The 20,569-nt window shown below is 41.3% G+C and overlaps 1 protein-coding gene across 1 annotated transcript in view; it reads right to left on the bottom strand.

Moving 5' to 3' along the window:
* Positions 1 to 20,569, bottom strand: part of IGF1R (insulin like growth factor 1 receptor) — a 327,353-nt gene that overhangs the window by 25,344 nt on the left and 281,440 nt on the right. Inside the window, exons 11-15 of the mRNA XM_038746228.1 lie at positions 12,199 to 12,488; positions 7,441 to 7,580; positions 6,385 to 6,544; positions 3,348 to 3,453; positions 2,378 to 2,448 (exon numbers count right to left, since the gene is read on the bottom strand). Coding sequence (XP_038602156.1) covers positions 2,378 to 2,448; positions 3,348 to 3,453; positions 6,385 to 6,544; positions 7,441 to 7,580; positions 12,199 to 12,488 — 767 coding nt within the window. The remainder of the gene's footprint in view (positions 1 to 2,377; positions 2,449 to 3,347; positions 3,454 to 6,384; positions 6,545 to 7,440; positions 7,581 to 12,198; positions 12,489 to 20,569) is intronic.

The raw sequence follows: 20,569 nt of genomic DNA, 5'->3' as shown, positions 1-20,569 counted from the left end.
CTTGTGCAGCTTATCTCAAGAATCTCTGTTTTAAATTTAATATGTTTTTAATTGGCCATAAAACCTGATGTGAAAACTCATTTAAAAGATTAACTCTGAAACTGACAATCCCATTTCTGTGTCCCCATCGACTTCGATATTTATGAATTTAATTATCTGAAGTGAAAGCAACTTTTATGTGAAAACTCTGTAAAATTTAACTGGTAGCAATGAGGTACACCATGTCATCAGGATTTTCCCATTAAGGAAATACAGGGTGTTCTGAACAACAGCTCACATGCTGAACAGTTTGTAGTGAAGACGGCTTCATAAGAACTTCTGATTAGCAACCTCATTTAGCATTTCCTGAGGAAGGCTGATTTTGCTTACCAAGCTTGGCAAATAATGTAATGAGCTAGGTTTAAATCAATCAGTCCTTTATTAAGTACTTAGTGTGTGCAGAGGACTTTACTAAGCACTTAGGCGAGTAATAATAATAATTGTGGTATTTGCTGAGTGCTTACTGTGTGCCAGGCACTGTACTAAGCACTGGGGTGATTACAAGCAAATTGGGTTGGACACAGTCCCTGTCCCACATGGGGCTCACCCCCATTTTACAGAAGAGGTAACCGAGGCACAGAGAAGTGAAGTGATTTGCCCAAGGCCACATGGTAAACAAGTGGCGGAGAAGGGATTAGAACGCATAGCCTTCTGACTCTCAGTCCCTGCTCCATCCACTACACCATGCTGCTAGAGAGTTGGTAGATATGTTCCTTACCCATAATGAGTTTAAGTCCGTAGGTGGATACAGACATTACTGTAAATAAGTATATCACGAAGCTTACAGCATTCCAACCAGTTGTTAGATCTTTAAATTGGGCCCAGACACACTTTAATATCAGCCTTACTAGACACTTGCTGTCAAGTACCATTTAGGCTACAATGCAATTCAACCCTCTCTAATAAAATGTATTCTTTTTTAATGGCATTTATTAAGTGTTTACTACGTGCCAGGCACTACACTAAGCTTCGAGGTAGACACAACCTAATCAAGTAGGATATAGTCCACATCCCATATGGGGCTCACAGTCTTAATTCCCAGTTTTCAGATGAGGTAACTGAGGCATGGAGAAGATAAATGACCTAGGTCATGCAGCAGACAAGTAATGGAGCTGGAACTGGAACCCAGGTCCTCTGACTCCCACATCTGTTCTCTATCCACTAAGCCACACCGATTCTTTTCCTTCTATAGTGAAATCAAATCACCAATGGTAAACTTTCTTATTTTATTGAGATGCCCCAAAACATGCTCCACATTCACAGTCTAAATTATCAACTTCCATCTTCTGGGCTTTGTTTTACTCCCAAATAGACTGGCTTCTCCTCCGCCTCACATCATTCAAATGTGGTCTTGCACAGATACAGGAGGATGAACTACATGAACACTTGCAATCCCTCCCAAATATATGATTCTAGAGGTTTTACTCCCAAAAAGACTAGCTTCTCCTCTGCCTCACATCATTTAAGTGTGGTGTTTCCTGGCACATAGTAAGCATTTAACAAATACCACATTTATTATCCAGTGCAATTAGCTAGCCCTCCAGGGACAAAAATGGAATCCATTTTACTTGGGATCCATCTACCATATATTTTGTTCAATTTTCTATATCTTGCAGGGCAGCAAGTCCACCTTTAGAACCGTTCTTCAGAATTCTGAGAATGGACAGACATTGTGCCCTGATCCACTGTTTGCGCCTCACTTCACACTTCTTAACCAATCTTCTCATCAGCAAGAAGCTATTTCATTATGGATGATGGGAAATATGAAAAGGGCAAGCATTCAGTGAAATATACAGCCAGCTAAAACTAATCCAAACAAACAATTTTCATATTAGATATTTGCATTCTGGCAGCACAATTCCAAGTGTGAATTCGTTTAAGTTACTCATCTACTTTGGCTTATAGTGGATCCAGATTACTTCAGAGATCAAATAAAACTCAACCTTAATCTTCAAGGATCTCTATCATCTGAATGCAATTAGACACAAGATTCCCTGAGACTGTGAGCCCCATGTGGGAGAGAGACTATGTTCAACCTGTTTAACTTGTATTCACCCCAGTGCTTAGTACAGTGTTCGACACATAGTAAGCCCATGATAAATACCACAACTGACCATAACTGCCATTAGAAGAACACTTCCTTATATGTATAGAACATGCTCAGAACTGGTCAAGGCTTTCATACTAATTCACACTCTTTCCTTAACTTGGGGTAGGTCATGAGAACTTTGCTTCACACCACATGAAACTAAGTGTACTGGGAGCTATGAATTATTTCATTCAAAGATCTAGACATTCCATATTCATAGGTGTGGACATGTATTTGTTCACTACTTACCATCAGCAGCACTGAAGTACTCTGGATTTACAGATGCATACAATACACCATTGCCTAGTCTGTCACTGTTTCTGTAAAAAGGGAAAATGCATTAAAAAAAATCCAACAATTTTCACACCATTTTCAGTTAAACATTTTATTTGTTTTATTTGAATTCATTGGCCAGAGACAGGGAAGAGGGATTTAAGAATTAGGCAAGGACAGCAGGTGACTTAGAATAGCTCCAGTCATAGATTTAACACAAAACAAGCTTGCTCAAAAATCTCTTCAGCAAATCCCCAGAATTGGAGGTAACATAGTGTGATCACCAAATTGGGGCATGGGAGGGGAGAAGTTAGAAAAGGGGCAATTTGAAATGCTCAAACAAAGTTTATAAGTGTTTCGGGAGGGATAGTCCACTCTTCTTTTGATGAAAGGATTCAAAAGTTCTACATGGAGGGAGTTAAGGAATGGTGAGATTTAGCAATAACTTCAGAGCTTCTAAATTTCCCAATCTTATGAAGACCAGATGCATTTCTGAAGACACTTACTTGGTCTGGGCTTTCCAAGAATAAAACAAAAACAAAAGAACCCCATTTGTTTCTTTCCTTCAATTTAAATTAAAACAGTACATTCTGAAAGAGGGCAAGAATGTCAGGTGGGAAAAAAATGCCCGATCACTTGAATGCACTGGGCTCTATTTAAAAAGGGTGGGGCTTCTGAACATGGAGCTGGAATGCTTTTGCAACAATATCATGGGGAATTTGCAGCTGATTAATTATTTTTTCATTTGAAGGAGGGTGTATATGAAGATATTGTTTTAAAAATCAAGGATATTTTCCCTCTTTAAAGGCACTTAGTCAAGTCCTCAAAAATATTTCTGAAATCTTCCCTTGCCCTCTATTCCTCTGCAAAGGCAACTCAGCTTCCTAGCTACTGAGTTTAAATTCTGAAATCCTAAGGCTACATTACTTTCCATGAACACTCTTACCTTTTTTTGTTAAAAACATACAGCATTATAAGCAACCCTCCAACAATCAGCAATACTGCAATGGGGAGAGCAATCATCAAATGGAGGAAATTTTCATAGTCTGGTCCTGTGAAAACGAGGAAACAATGTTTGTTAAATGGCTTCAATGATTTGATCAGTTCATTGAATTTTATTATCTGGATCTATCTTCCCACCCAAAACCTGTTCTCTCTCTGACTTTCCTACTAATGTAGACAGAACCACCACTCTCTGGCATTATCCTCAACTCATCTTTCTCATTCAATCTGTCACAAAATCCTGTCAATTCTACCTTCACAACAACCATAGAATCCATTCTTTCCTCTCCATCCAAACTGCTACCATGCTGATCCAAGCACTCATCATTTCCCACACTGACTACTGTATCAACCTACTCAGTGACCTCCCTGCATTTTACCCCTCTACTCTCCAGGCTAAACTACACCCTGCTGTCCAAATCAATTTTTATGAAAAAACATTCAATCCATATCACTCTACTCCTGAAAAAGATCCAGTGGTTGCCTATCCACCTCCATATCGAGCAGAAACTCTTTACCCTCGGCTTTAAGGCACTCAATCTGTTCTCTCCCTCCTACTTAACCCCACTACAACCCAACCTGCATGTTTCACTCCTCTAATGCCAACTTAATCTCGTAACTCAATTTCATCGATCCCACCACCTTGCCCAGTCTCTCCCAGGCCTGGAATTCCCCTCTCCCTTCCTATCTGAAAGACTGCCACATCCCCACCTTCAAAACCCTCCTAAAATCACATTTTCTGCAAGAGGCCTTCCTCTGTATTGGCCTACCTTTCTGTGTTGAGTATCAACTTGGTTGTGTATCCTTTAAGCATTGTGACACTCACCCCAGCCCCCAAATATTTACATAAATGTTCTATATCTATTTCCCTTATTAATCAATTTAAGTGTCTGTCACCCCTGTAGACTGTAAGCTCTTGTGAGCAGGGCTCTTGTCTACTAACTCCATTGTATTATATTTTCCCAAGCACTTCCACAGTGCTCAGCACACAATAGGTGCTCAATTAATGACATGGATTTATGGATTCAATTTTTATACTAGAAAATACCCCACAAAAATCATAAAATGACTACAAATTAGGAATTCCATGAAGAAAACTGCACTAAAATATGGCAGAAGTGGTCAGAAAAATTTGCAAAGCAGGAATTTCAGTTGTTGAATAGTTGGACTGAACCAAAAATAGGTGTGAAGAAGTAATTCAATAGGTTTAAATGTGTACACAGGAGATGGAACTTGTGCTTGCAATTAACCAACCCATTAATGTTAACATTTTGGAAAAAATATATACTATGACTCTCTTGCTCCTTAGGATTATTCTGGCTTTGTGTTGTCTTAAAACAGAAGTTAGACAACAGAAATACAAATCCAAAACCAAACTGAATAAGGAAGGTCTAACAGGTTCCCTGCAACCTGACTTGAACCCAAGGTTTAACCTCCTATTCTTTCTATAAGATTTATGGTTCGCAGGTTATCCAATGGTGATTTTGACACAGGCAAGACAGTAAATTACAAATAGGGGGTTCAAAATAAAAATCATAGGGATTAGCTTTTTCTATTTACAAACTCCTAAACATATCTGCAGGTCAGGCAGCTAACTTTTTTTTGTCTTCTATGGATAATATTTTAGTTATCTGAATTCCTTATTCTTCTACACTGTTTTGCTTAGCACTTCTTTCCTGATGCCATGTTATAGGAGGAAAATGGAAAGACAAATTCATGAAAATGCAATAAAATTATAAAATATTTGGCTCAAAAAAGAAAATACTTGGTTATTAATTTAATTAAAGGCAACCATATAAAGGTATCTAAAAGGGGAATGGATTTCAACCAGTCTCCAACTCTTCTGAAGGACATCAAGTTGGAAAGAGCTTAAATGGCAGGAAGTGAGATTTGATCTGGAAAGAGGGGAGGATTTTTGACATTAAGGCATATGTAAAGATTCAACTTGCCTAAAGAGGGGCTAATGTATGCAAATTAAGGGTGTGTGTGTGTGTGTGTGTGTGTGTGTGTGTGTGTGTGTGTTCCTTGGTGCCATTTGTGCATTCATGAGATTAAACAAACCTGCTTTCCCTCTCTTTCCATTTCTATACAGGGCTCTATGAAAATTTGCCTAGAATTCTATCCATGTCTGTCTTTCTCATTTGGACTTTCTTTTGAAACTATCTTCTGTACACTGTTTACTGTACACTGCCTTTCTTATTGATGATGGTGATGGCATTTGTTAAGCGCTTACAATGTGCAAAGCACTGTTCTAAGTGCTGGGGGGGGATACAAGGTGATCAGGTTGTCCTACATGGGGCTCACAGTTTAAACCTCATTTTACAGATGAGGTAACTGAGGCACAGAGAAGTTAAGTGACTTACCCAAAGTCACACAGCTGACAAGTGGTGAAGTCGGGATTAGGACCCATGACCTCCCGCTCCCAAACCCAGGCTCTTTCCACTGAGCCACGCTGCTTCTCTTATTGGTCCTTGACTTTCAAATTCACAGTCTCTTGTGGAGAGAAGCCAGGGCCAGACACTGTTTGGAATCTAATGACTAAAGGGGAACATTTCCGTGAAATGCTGAGGGGTTTTACAGGTTCAGCTGTTTTGGTGGAATTCCATCTCAAAGTAGGGCTGGAATTCCATCTCAAAGAATTATGGATTGACATGCAACAGCCTAATTCATGAGCCTGGAAATCAGAGGACCTGTATTCTAATCCCTGGATGCTAACTGCTTGCTGTGTGACCTTGGGCAAGTCACTTAAATTCTGTGTGCTTCAGTTATCTCAGCTGTAAAATGGGGATTAATTATCCTTAATCAGTTCTAGCTACAGAGCAGACTAAAACCCAAAGACACATCAGCACAGAAGTGGCTCCTCCTTGAATATCTATCCAGATGTTCAGGATTTAGCCATGGGAAGACAAGTCAAACCATGCAATGGTTTAACATGTAATCTGAATCTAAACATAAACTCATTTTGACCATTCAATCTTTACCTTTGGCCTGCACATAGAAGGACACCGGCTCTGTCCAAGATCCATTTCCAGAAAGAGAGGTGGCTTGAACACGGGCAGAATAGTTTCCAGGGGGCAATCGGGTAAGCCTGGCCCCTCCAAATTTTCGATATTCTTGTCTGGAAATACATTCCCTATGTTCCTGAAGGAAACAAAAATGAGAAGTTTTCACTTCCTGGAAACATTTGTAATTCTCCAGCATATTCTCAGACCTCTTGCTTCTCATCTCATGGTTGTTTTGGCCCAATGGAGTGATACCCAATAAACTTGGCTTTGAAAATGAGCACTGAAACTTAATACCCAAAAAAGGGAGGGACAAGGTCTTCTTCAGCACCCTAACCCACTCACAGAACAGAACAGCCCTGCCACGCCTCCAAGGCAATTTCAAGGACGCTTTTTTTTTATTCAATTAAATAATCAACACCTCAAATTGGAATGAAAATTTACATAATCCCCCGCAACTTCAAGCTGTCTGCCTTTTTGCTTCCAGCCTAAATGATATTACTATTATGATGCCTCTGTTAGAGTATTAATTACTATGAAGAGTGTTAAGAGAAAGAATGTTAAGTGAAGTAGTTTATCCACAAGTAATATTCTAAAGTTCCTCAATATTTCCAAAACCTACAATATTGACCAAAACAATATATTTTTTTGAAGTAATTAAAAACTCAATAACCAGATAAAAATGTAAATATAAATACAATGAACTATTTTGTGAACATGTATAAAAACTGTGCTTATTTTAGTAAAGCACTACCTTTCCAATCTTATTCAGCAAAAAGGCATAATGAAGGTCCACAATCTGTATTAAATAGATGTCATTATCTAATGATAAATTGAAATGGGCTTTAGTCACAATACTCCAGTCAGTCAGAATACTTTAAGGGTACGGGATGGGAAGTGCTTAAACCTAGTTCAACTTCACAACTTTATCTTCAAGTGAGAAAGTACTAATAAAACATAGTTGTAATTGTGGGGGGTGATGATACCGATGGAAAGGCAAAACAAGAAAAAATACCATCTCTGCGTCACTCTCACCTCCATATGTTGTCCATATTTTATTTCATACATTAGAATAAGGCCATTAGGGTTTTCGGGTTCCATCCATTTCAAGTAAATGGTATTATCTTCCTTCCTGCCTTCCCAAGTTACCGGCCCTGGAATGTTATCTGCTCCTTCTGCAAGAAAGGACAAAAAGAAACAAATCAAACTCAATTCCAGTTAGCCTAAACCGGGGCAAACAGTAGGCTAAGGTGGGAAGGGAAAGAAGGGAGTATCCCTAATAAATTTCTTCCAAAATCCCACAGACTAATAACAGCTGATATCCCCGTTGAGTGAAGCACCTGTATCCAGAAGTGAGCCGCTACTGATGTCATAGCTACCAAAAGCCAACTAATGTATAGTACAGCTTGAAAATCTTGGTAGCTAAAGTTACTTCTTCTCCCTTTGCATCATAGTCTCCAAGAGGAGCACAGTACATGAAAGTCATCAGATAGAACAGCTGCAGAAATGGTACGGAGCAACAGCGGGAGTAAGTGTCAGGTCCCTGAGGTATTTAATAAAGATGACTTAGCAGTCTCTAAGAGCAAATTACAACAGGTATGAATTTTGCCCATGTACAGAGAGGGTGACATCATTCTCACTGAAACTTGTTCCTTGAGACCTGACCAAGTTATATACAAGTTATATATCAGTTATATACCGCAACCCGGTTTGGTGAACTTACTGTTTAACAATGTAACAGTCCTTGTCCCTTCACTTTCCCATTGAGAATATCCCAAGCTTTGCAGTGTCACACAGAGGGCAGGGAATGTGTCTGTTTATTGCTATACTGTACTATCCCAAGCACTTAGTAAAGTGCTCTGCACACAGTAAGCACTCAATAAATACAACTGGCTGACAACTTTAAATATAGACTTTATAAGGGTAACCCTCCCAGATATCATCATCATCATCATCATCCATGGTAATTATCAAGTACTTACTGCATGGAGCTCACTGTACTAAGCACTTGGGAGAGCACAATACAACTTGGTTTGTAGGCACATTGTCTGCCCCACAATAGGCTTACAGTCTAGAGGGCTTTGCAGATTTCCCTTGCAGATTGATGCCCTTGGCTTTTTCCGGTTCTGACTCCCAGTGACAGCTTCCAAGAATTGGGTGGGGCGTTAATCTTCGGTGTTCAGTTGTTAACCAGTTGGATCCTCTTTCAGTCAATCAATCAATCATATTTATTGAGTGCTTACTGTGTGCAGGGCATTGTGCTTGAGAGAGTACAACACAACAGACAAATTCCCTGCTCACAATGAGCTTACAGTCTAGAGGGGGAGACAGACATTAATACAAATAAATAGATTATAAATATGAACATAAGTGCGGTAGGGCTGGGATGGTGAATAAAGGGAGCAAGTCAGGGCAACACAGAAGGGAGTGGGAAAAGAGGAAATGAGGGCTTAGTCAGGGAAGGCCTCTTGGAGGAGATGTGCCTTCAATAAGGCTTTGAAGGTGGGAAGAGTAACTGTTTGTCAGATAAGAAAAGGGAGGGCATTCCAGGCCAGAGGCGGATATGAATAAGGGGTCGGTGGCAGGATAGATGAAATAGTGGTACAGTGACTAATAACTGTGTAACTCAGGTCAGGAAGAACTGAAAATTTTGTCTGCTACTGAGGAACAAATGGCTGCAGTATACTGGATCCTGAAGCTGTCCTCTGAAAACCCTTATTAAGCTGTCTCCCCATCTAGACTGTAAGGTTATTGAGGGCAGGGAACATGTCTACCAATTCAGTTGTATTGATTTGTTTGTTTTATGGTCATTTTTAAGGGTTTACTATGTGTTAAACACTGTTCTAAGCACTGGAGTAGGTACAAGTTAATAAGGTCGGAAACAATCCCTGTCCTGAATGGGGGTTCACAGTTTTAAGTAAGAGAGAGAACCGGTACCGAATCCCTATTTCACACTTGAGAAGTTAAGTGACTTGCCTGAGGTTCCACAGCAAGCAACTGGCAGAGCTGGAATTAGAACCCAGGTCCTCAACTCCCTGGCCTGTGCTCTTTCCGCTAGGCCGTGCCGTTTCTCAAGCATTTATACATTGGTACTCTCTCAAGTGCTTAGCACAGTCCTCTGCATACAGTAAGTGCTCAGTAAATATTGATTGACTGATTTAGGGACCAGTATCCAGTAGACATTTATGAGGCTTAAATCTCCAGCCATTTAGGGCATCCTTTTGGCAGAGTTAAATGGAATCCCAAAAGCTTACACAAAGCACGACCTGCTGTTCATCTGTCTTAAAAAGGCATCAGAAACATTTCCTTGACATAAGCCATTGGAGTCACAGGATAGAAGCAGAGAATAATAGCACCAGGATGGTACAGTACTAAGTGCTTGGGAGAGTACTATCCAACATAATTAGCAGATACTTTCCCTGCCCATAAGGAGCTTACAGTCTGGAGGGGGAGACAGACATTAATATGAATGTATAATTCATAATATATAATTTAAAGATATGTTCGTAAGTGCTATGGGGCTGGGGACGGAGTGAATATCAAATGTCCAGAGGTCACAGATCCAAGTGCATAAACAACACAGAAAGGAGAGTGAGCCAGGGAAAAGGGAGAGGGCTTAATCAGGGAAGGCCTCTTAGAGGAGATGTGACCTTAGTAGTGCTTTGAAGGCGGAGAGAGTGGTGGTCTGGCATAGATGGATGGGGAGGGGGTTCCTGGGGAGGGGGTTCCAGGCTAGGGGGGAGGACATGTGAAAGGGGTCGGCAGCTAGATAGATGAGATCAGGGCACAGTGAGTAAGCTGGCACTAGAGCAGTGGAGTGTGCAGACTGGGTTGTAATAGGTTAGTGAGGTGAGGTAGGATGGAGTGAGTTGCTTGAGTCCTTTGGAGCCTAGGGTAAGGAGTTTCTGTTTGATGTAGTGGTGGATGGGCAGCCACTGGAGGCTCTTGAGGAGTGGGGAGACATGAACCGAATGTTTTCATTGATAACTGATCCGGGCAGTAGAGTGATGTATGGATTGGAGTGGGTAGAGACAATAGGCAGGGAGGTCAGCAAGGAGGCAGATGCAGTAGTCAAGGTGAGATTTGGATAAGTGCTTGGATCAGCAGAGGCAGTATGCCTGGAAAGGAAAGGGGTGATTTTAACATTGTTACGAAGGTAGAACTGGCAGGATTTGGTGACAGAATGAATACGTGGGTGGAGTAAGAGAGATGGGACGAGGACAATGCCATAGTTACAGGCTTGTGAGATAGGGAGGAATGTGGTGCTGTCTACAGTAATGGGAAAGACAAGGGGAGGACAGGGAGATGAGTTCAGTTTTGGACATATTTAATTTGAGGTTTTGGCAGGACATCCAAGTAGATATGTCTTTAAGGCAGGAGGAAATGAGAGATTGCAGTAAAAGAGAGAGAGATCAGGGCTGGAGATGTAGATTTGGAAATCAACTACATAGAGATGGTTATTGAAGCCGTGGGGTCAAATGAGTTCTCCAAGGAAGTGGGTGTAGACGGAGAATAGAAAGGGACCTAGAACTGAAGCTTGAGGGACCCCCCCTACTGTCAGTGGGTGAGAGGCAGAGGAAGAGCCAGAAAAAGAGACTGAGAAGGAGCAGTCAGAGAGATACAAGGAGAACCAAGACACGACAGTGGCAGTGAATCCAAGCTTGGATAAAATTTCAAGATAGGGTTGTTCTTCAGTGTCAAAGGCAGCTGAGAGGTCTAGGAGGACGAGGATGGAGTACAGCCCATCAGAATTGGCAAGAAGAAGGTCATTGGTTCCCTTAAAGAAAGCTGTTTTTGTGGAGTGAATGGGGTGGAAGCCAGACTGGAGTGGATCTAAGAGAAAATTGGAGGAGAGGAAGTGGAGACAGCAGTTGTAAACAATTCTCTCTCGACATCTGGAGAGAAATGGTAGGAGGTAGATGGGGAAGTAACTGGAGGGAGCCAGGAGGTCAAGGAGGAATAATTAAACCATCAAGAAGAGATGGGTGTGTATTCCTTCCTTAAAGATCTCCAGGAATGGAGTCTCAATCTTCCTTGGCTGCCTATTCCAGTGTTCTCCCCCTTATTGCCTTATGTCCATCACTACTTTAACTTAAGATTGTTTAGACTCCTTTGGCTCTCAGTGGATATAGAGGACAACCTGTCAGTGTCGTCCCAACAAAACAATATTCCCTCCTTGATGGCACTGCCACTTACCCTTCCAATAATAATACTAATACAATTGTTTCATATGTTAAGCTCTTGATATATGTCAAACACTGTACTAAGCACTGGGATAGGTACAAGTTAATCAAGTTGGCCACAATCCCTGATCCACACAAGGCTCCCAGTCCAAACAAGAGAGAAGCCTGGTACTTAGTCCCCATTTTACAGAGGAGGAAACCGAGGCAGAGAAGTTAAGTGACTTACCCAAGGCCACACAGCAGGAAAGTGGAAGAGCCAGGATTAGAATCCAGGTCTCCTGACTTCGAGGCCCATGTTCTTTCTCCCAAGCCACCCCAATTCCTTTGACCTGTCCTCACAGGATTTAATCACTTTTGTCATTCTCCCCATGACCCTATCCAATTTGTCTGCCTCATTTGAAAGTGTGGTGAGCAAAAGTTTAAATGCTAAAAAGATTTGGTCAGTGAGGACAGATTGCTTCCTCCACCTTGCATGTCATACTCCTTAGCTATAAGGAAACAGTGATGGGGAAATGAGTTCTGCTGCCACTGGCAGCCGGTCGCAAGAGTAACAGTTGGAGAAACAAGTAAGACACAAAAAAGAGTGGTAGATCAGGGAGATCGTTCATACCTGCAGGCATGGTTCTTGCAAAGACAAAGTTGGAAGCACTGCAGCCCAAACTCTCAGCTTCGTGGTTGCAGCTATGGATGTCGATGCGGTATAAAGTGAAAGGCCTCAGGTGGGAGATCAAAGTCCTCTCTCTATTGTCCACTTTGCTCTCATAGAATGGGTACTCTGACTCACTCTCCTCCGTGTCCGATACATTTGTGAAATGATCTACTGCTGTGGCGTTTCTGTTCCTACTGGGAAGAGTGGCATTTGCAATCTGAAAGACGTCTCTCCGCTTTCGTTCTGGAGGTCTGCCGAGAGAAACAGAAGGCCAGTCTTAGACAACAATTTCTACTCCTTGGTTTGTTTGTTTTTTTTTCCAAAAAGATGTAGAAAATACAATTTTGAAAGGACACATGAAAAGAAGAAGAAACTGAAATTAGGGAAAACCTTTCCATTAGAATAAAGATGAAGAATGTCATTGCTGTATCCATATCAACAGTATTAGAGGGTTGCCTACTCTATCCAGAGCACAACACAAAGTGACACTAAGCACTGTAGAAATGCAATATAGCAGGAAACATTCAGTCCCTGTTCCCAAGGAACTAACCACCCCATGGTGAAGGTGGTAAACAAATCTGAAGAATGAATGAATCAATCGATCTTATTTTCTAAGTGCTTAGTGTGTGCACAACACAGTAATAAGAGCTTGGGAGAGTTGGCAGAAGTGCTCCCTGCTCACAGTGAGCTTGCAGTCTAGAGGGGGAGACAGGCAATATGAATAAATAAATTCCAAATATACACATAAAGTGCTGTGGGGCTGAGGGAGGGGTGAATAAAAAGCTGCAAATCCAAGTGCAAGGGCAAAGCAGAAGCGAGTGGGAGAAGAGGAAATGAGTGCTCAAGTTGGTGAAGGCCTCTTGGAGGAGATGTGCTTTTAATAAAGGTGAATACAACCCCTGCAAACCAACAGAACAAAAAACAGATCTTTGTATTCTTAAACTAACAAATTATGGACACAAATAGTTTCACTGTTGTCCAACATACATTCTGCCAGCACTAAGACAACCAAACAATAGCTGAAGGTCAACTCTACTACGAAATCACTGACCACTGGACATTTGATCCCCAAGGCACTTATGTATATATCTTCAAATTACAAATTGTAAATTGTTTATTCATATCAACGTCTGTTTCCTCCTCTAGACTGTAGGCTCACTATGGGCAGGGAATGTGTATGCTAATTGGTGTACTGTAATATACCAAGAGCTTAGTACAGTGCTCTGAACATAGTAAGTGCTCAATACTAATGATTTATTGATCAAATCAATAGCCGGTACATCAACTTTAACTTCATGTTGAATTTGAGCATCACTGCCACCTGATTCAAGGGTTCAAAATTCCATCAGATCACAAAATAAGAGGAAGTGCAGAAGTACCTTAGGAAGAGGAGATCAAGCCCCCAAATGGAGTAGGTTTGAAATAAGAGGGAAGTCAAACAGGCAACAATCAAATTATTCCCAATTGGGTTACAGACAATTAATATCCGATCCAATTATAGAGGCCAAATATAAAACTAGAAAACATCCTCTTGGATTTTTGTAAAAAACAGGTGAGGGAAAAGAAAAAAAAATCCCCCAAATAAAGAGCACATCCAACTACAACAGGATAAGCTGCTAAGTTAAGAGTGGACATTAAAAAGCTGAAAGATGGAACCAACTCATCATTGCTTTTTTTGGGATTTGTAAAAGTTTACCTTTGGCTCCAAAATATTGGAAAAAAAGGGGGCTGGGGAGAGGAAGGATGAAAATTACCTACAACAAATAAAACAAACACAACGAATTAGGGTGAAATAGACCATTTTATTTGCACAGAAGGGGAGAGGGTTGCAGTGGGGAGAGAGAGACAGAAAGAAAGAGAGGTTAATCAAAAGGGAAGTAAAGAAGACCAAGGGGCTGATTCAAAAATCAATTATTTCTACTGGGTGGTTTCTGGCAGTATTGGAACAACCAATGAGGGTTGAGAGGTGGAAGGAAATTGTACCTGGGAAACAAAGTTAACAGCCAAAGAAAACGGGGCAACACATGAAATCCATCAACTTTCCGGGCAGGGAAAGCAGGAGAGGAAATAAAAAGCAGCCGACCAGGGAAAGATAATTTTAAAATGGGAGAGGAGGAGGAAATCCCTGGAGAGTTATTTATTTATTTGTCCAACTGACAATAAGCCTGCGTCTCGTCGAGTCTCATCTGGCCGTTTGGAAAAAAAGGAGGGAATGGGAAAGAGGAGAGGATGATTCACCATTCTGCTGTCCATACAGATTCAGCAGCAGAAACTGTTTTCGTTCCCTGCCTTTGTGCTGTGAACTACTAGGTCCCCTCAGAAATCACAAATAGGCCAGGGCAGAATGATGTCACAGTACAGATGTGCTCAATTCTACAGGATCGGGGGGAAGGCATGGTCAAAGTTTTATGCACTTTATTCTCTTTCTATTTTTCTTCTAAAACCCACAAAAAAGAACTATAGTGACAAAATAGAAACATAATATATTAGTAATTAGGCTTGTATTGGCAAGTGAAATGATTTCCCACCTACCTTTCCTCAGAAAAACAACATAAAAAATGGATAACTATCTACAAGTTATGAACTGCTTAGATTTATCTCATGGAGAAATCTCACTATAAGCTATAGTTAATTTATATAAGGTAACGTTTGACAGTCACAGAATTCATAAAGTCACTTAGCAGCTTAACTGTGTTTAAGTCTGCTAATTTTGTGTAGTATGTATCTGCTACTCTTGATATAACATCAAGAGGGAAAACATTTATTGTGAGAGGAAGCAGAACGGAGAAAAACTGTACAACTTCCATATTATTTTTTACAAGCTTGTCGTGCTCTATTTCCAAATAGTGCTAGCTACAGTAAAAAGTTTTGCTAATCTTCCACTTTCCCTGTGGGAAATGGTCTATTTCACAAAATTCGGGAACATTTCTGAAGGCAAAATTAAATGTTTAAAAAGGCCAACATCCTCCTTCAGAAGGTGCTAAGTCAGAAAACGGAAACTTTCCTTTTATGATTCAATCTCATTTGGTCACGAGGACCATACCTTACTTCCACAATGTTACAACTTTCATACTCTTTAGATTATAAGACAAAAATTAGGAGATGGACTTTTTTTCTCCTTTTGCATTCCCATTTCTATGACAGAATACAGCACTGCACCAGGTCTCCTTCCTCCCCACGATCATGGCAGGAAGGCTCCATACTCCACAGTGTGGAGGGTAAGCAGAGCCTGATTTTCCAGATTTTTGTATATTGTAATGATTGGGGCAGGTTTTCCTCAAGGACTGTTTCCTGGAACAGTGAGATTCCCAGGAACTACCCACTATGAGTACTGTTTAGATGACCTATTTATTACTCTCAGCATTTACATTCTTGCTACATTCATCATCTTAACCCCTCTTAGATAGTCAGTCCAATGTTGAGCTGGAGTTCACGTCTTAAATTTGATCTGCTTGCATTTACCCGGGATCTTACAAAAGTGCTTTTCAAAAAATAAGCACTTGACACATTTACAATAATGACAATGATATAATTTTCTAATTCCTTGATGAATATAACTCGACTCATGACAAAGATTATACACCCTAGCACACATTTATAAGCTTACTCCACTCCCAGGCATTGAAGGAGTCTGGCTTTTCACTGAGTGAGCCTGGCTTTAGTTTTCCTTACGGAGAGAGAAACTGTACAGCATACAGCACCAGGGAGCCCACCAATGTGGCTGGAAATTGCCATGACTGACATTACCTACAATAGCTATGGCAAACTGACATCCGCTTGCACGCGCGCGTGTGTGTGTGTGCGCGTATGTGTGTGTGTACCACAGAAACTGCACAAATGGGCACCTATACAAATCCCATCTAATACCTAAAATCTCTACGATATAAAAGAAATCATGGTATTTGTTAAGCACTTTACTATGTGCCAGGCACTGTACTAAGCACTGGGATGGATGCAAGCAAATTGGGTTGGACACAGTCCCTGTCCCATATGGGGTTCACAATCTCAATCCCCATTTTACAGATGAGGAAACTGAGGCCCAGAGAAGTGAGTTGACCTGCCCAAGGTCACACAGCAGACAAATAATGGAGCTGGGATTAGAACCCATGACCTTCTGACTACCAGGCCTGTGCTTTATCCACTATGCCACGCCACCTCATTCTGCAGAAATGACATAATATAAGCAGGGATGGACAATTATATCCTGTTCTCTAATAATGACAATAATAATTATGGTACTTGTTAAGTGTTTACTATGTCCCAGGCACTGTACTAAGTGCTGGAGTGGATTCAAGCAAATCAGGTTGGACACAGTCCCTGTGGGACAGTCTCAATCCCCATTTTATAGATGAAGTAACATCATCAATCGTATTTATTGAGCACTTACTGTGTGCAGAGCACTGTACTAAGCGCTTGGGAAGTACAAGTTGGCAACACATAGAGACAGTCCCTATGTAACAGGCACAGAGAAGTGAAGTGACTTGCCCAAGGTCACAGAGCACACAAGTAGTGGAGCCAGGATTAGAAACCATGACCTTCTGACTCCCAAGCCCACACTCTCTCCACTACACCACGGTGCTTCTCTATAATTAATTCATTCAATCAATCATATTTATTGAGCACTGCACTGTACTAAGCACTTGGAAAGTACAAATCAGTAGTAAAGAGAGAGAGACAATCCCTGCCCACACCGGGCTTAATGTGAGGGTGGCTTTCTAAAAAGCCCAGTGTTAACGAAAACTCATTTCGTGGAAGTACTCGTTCAAAAGATGTGCCCATGCACTCCTGTAAATACACAAAAAAGTTTCTTTGGCTCGCATCACTCAAACATATACGCTGAAAACACAGATTTTAGCAGAACTGAGTGAATTCTAGCCCTTGACCTGCATATTGGCTTTTTTTTTTTTTTGCTCTGGGCTGGCCCACAGCCACGGACAGAAGACAGTGGAATGGGAAAGAGGTAGGGTGGGAAGGGACTGTTTTGAATTTCGAATTAAAGAATCCAAGCAACTGTGGATATAATTAGAAACCTTACACACCACTAGTCTCAGGACTATGGTGTGCATGGAGGTTGTTACATATAGTCTCAGTTGAGGAAGAGGCCATCAAGGGCAGAAGCAACTGGTTCAAAGCTTTCTTGCTACATCTTGGCAAGATGTACTGTACCTGACATAAAGATGTCAACAGGTTGAGAAAAACCAGTGAGTTTGTAGACATCTTGACATTTCTCCAGGTTCTAAGACTCCCAATACTGATCAAATCCATCAATCCATCATATTTATTGAGCATTTACTGTGCCCAGGGCATTGTACTAGGTGCTTGGGAGAGTACAACACAGCAAAATAACAGTCACATTCCCTGCCCACAATGAGCTTAGAGTCCAGAGGGGGAGACAGGCATTAATATAAGTAAATAAATTATGGATATGTATATAAGTGCTGTGGGGCTGTGGGTGGCCATTAAAGGGAGAAAGTCTGGGCAATACAGAAAGAAGTGGGAAAAGAGGAAATGAGGGCTTAGTCAGGGAAGGCCTCTTGCCTTCAATAAGGCTTTGAAGGTAGGAAGAGTAATTGTCTGTTGGATATGAAAAGGAAGGGTGTTCCAGGCCAGAGGCAGAATGTGGGTGAGAGGTTGGCAACAGACGAGATCAAGGTACAAAGAGTGGGGTGGTATTAGAAGACAGAAGATAGAAGGCTGGGTAGTAGTAGAAGAGTAGCAAGATGAGGTGGGGGGACGGGGCGAGGTGATTGAGTGCTTTAAAGCCGATGAATGAGGAGTTTCTGTTTGATGCAGAGTGGATGGACATCTGTCTGATGCTGAAGGTTCTTGAGGAGAGGGGAAACAAGCACTGAACGTTTTTGTAGAAAAGTGATCTGGGCAGCAGAGTGAACTATGGACTGTAAAGGGAAGAGACAGGACACGGAGTAAGGAAGGAGGCTGATACAGTAATCAAAGCTGGATAGGATAAATGCTTCAATTAACATAGTAGGAGCTTGGATGGAGAGGAAAGGGCACATTTTAATGAGGTCTTTATGTTTGAACTGACAGGATTTACTGGTAAGACTGAAAATGTGCGTTGAATGAGAGAGTGGAGTCAAGGAAAATGGCAAGGTTATGAGCTTGTGAGATATGAAGAATGGTAGTGCTGTCTATAGTGATAGTAAAGTTAGGGAGAGGACAGGGTTTGAGTGGGTAGATAAGGAATTCTGTTTTGGACTTATTAAGTTTGAGGTGATGGCAGGACATCCAAGTAGATATATCTTGAAAGCAGGAGGAAAGGAGAGACTGCAGGGAAGGAGAGAGGTCAGGGCTGGAGATGCAGATTTGGGAATCAACTACATAGAGATGGTTACTGAAGCCACAGGAGTGAAAAAGTTCTCCCAGGGAGTGGGTTTAGATGGAGAATAGAAGAGGACCCAGAACTGAACCTTGAGGAACACCTACAGTTAGGGGTTGGAAGCAGAGGAGGAACCCACAAAAGAGACTAAGAATGAGCAGCCAGAGAGAGAGACAGGAGGGGAACCAGGAGAGGACAGTGTCGGTGAAGCTTGAGGTTGGATAACCTTTTCAGGAGAAGGGGTTGGTTGACAGTGTCGAAAGCCACTTAAAGATTATGAAAGATTAGGATGGAGTAGGGACTGTTGGATTTGGCAAGAAAGAGATCATTTATGACCTTTTAGAGGGTGGTTTCTGTGGAATGAAGGGTATGGAAGCCAGACTGGAGGAGAAGAAATTGAGACAGTAGCTGTAGACAACTCATTCAAGGAGTTTGGAGAGGGATGGTAGGAGGGAGATGGGTTGATAATTGGGGTTGGGGGGTGTGGGTTGGTGACTGATTACTTTCTCAAGTACCATACTCAGCCTACAATATTCTTTCCCTTTTTTTCCAAATTTACCAGGAATTTAGACTCTGATTAGAAGCACAATGTATTCCTACAATGATGGAATCTCAAAGAGAAAGAATGATACTGTTTGTACAGTGTGCCTTCACTAGGCCCTGATTGCACACTGGTCCTATAATCCAATTATCTTAAATAAAAACAGCTTACCAGCAAGAAAATTAAATTGAAGCCATGGGTGAGTTCAATAGTATCTGCTCTATGGTACCTCACAAAATGTTTCTTAAGATCTAATTCTTTTCAGAAGAGTTTGATCAGTTTTCAGGATCCTGAAATAGTGGAATTAGGCAACAGAACCAGGAGGAGTATCAAACACTAGGGAGTGACAATTTTGCCTCTTTAAAGGTTGTAAAGAGATTTGGCCCTCAGAGTGAGTAAGGTCTGCAGCTCTTGATTTTCCTAAATCAGATCAAGATCTGTTACCATATCAACAAACATCAGAAAGGGTGCTTCCCAGAAAGAAAAATAAAATGATGCATTTAAACCCCTTTTCTTCTTCTTGCACAGATATCAGGTCTCCCTTCTCCTTTATGGCTTTAAAAGGAGAAATGGCCAGTGAAAAAAGCCCTATCCAGGATTGCTATTATTAATATTATTACTATCATTATTTAATGGTATTGGTTTAGGGCCTACATCATGCCAGGCAATATACTGAGCACTGGGATAGACACAAGTAAATCAGGTTGGACACAGTCCATGTCCCACATGGGACTCAAAGTATTAACCCCTATTTTACAGTTGAGGTAACTGAGGCATGGAGAAGCTAAGTGACTTGCCCAAGGTCACAGAGTAGACCTTGGAGCCAGGATTAGAACCCAAGATCTTCTGATTCCCAAGTCCATGCTCCATCCTCTAGGCCACACTGCTTCTCTGATTAAATGAGATAGTAAGTGACATCTACTATCACCGAGTTGTTGAGAAGCAGTGTGGCTTAGTGTAAAGAGCATGGGCTTGGGAGTCAGAGGTCACGGGTTCTAATCCTGGCTCCATCACTTGTCAGCTGTGTGACTGTGGGCAAGTTACTTAACTTCTCTGTGTCTGTTACCTCATCTGTAAAATGGGGATAAAGACTGTGAGTCCCACGTGGGACAACCTGATTACTCTGTATCCACCTCAGTGCTTAGAACTGTGCTTGGCACATAGTAAGCACTTAACAAATACCATCATTATTATTATACTATTCATTCATTCATTCAATTGTATTTATTGAGCACTTACTGTGTGCAAAGCACTGTACAAAGTGCTTGGGAAGTACAAGTTGGCAACATCTAAACATCTGCCATGGTGAAAGGTCCACAAAAGAGCGGTAACGAGAGCTTATCGACTGCCAGTATGCCCAGGGGTTATTACTTTGGGTGGTACTGGTAGAGTCTTTGGAATAGTTGCTATGTATTAGGATCCCTGAGTAGATCTCGAGATCTCCCCACTCAGGC

This window comes from Tachyglossus aculeatus, chromosome 5 (genome assembly GCF_015852505.1).
Source record: "Tachyglossus aculeatus isolate mTacAcu1 chromosome 5, mTacAcu1.pri, whole genome shotgun sequence".
Taxonomy (NCBI): Eukaryota; Metazoa; Chordata; class Mammalia; order Monotremata; family Tachyglossidae; genus Tachyglossus; species Tachyglossus aculeatus.
The sequence above is the reverse complement of the archived record's forward strand: the minus strand, read 5'-3'. Positions and strand labels throughout refer to the sequence as shown.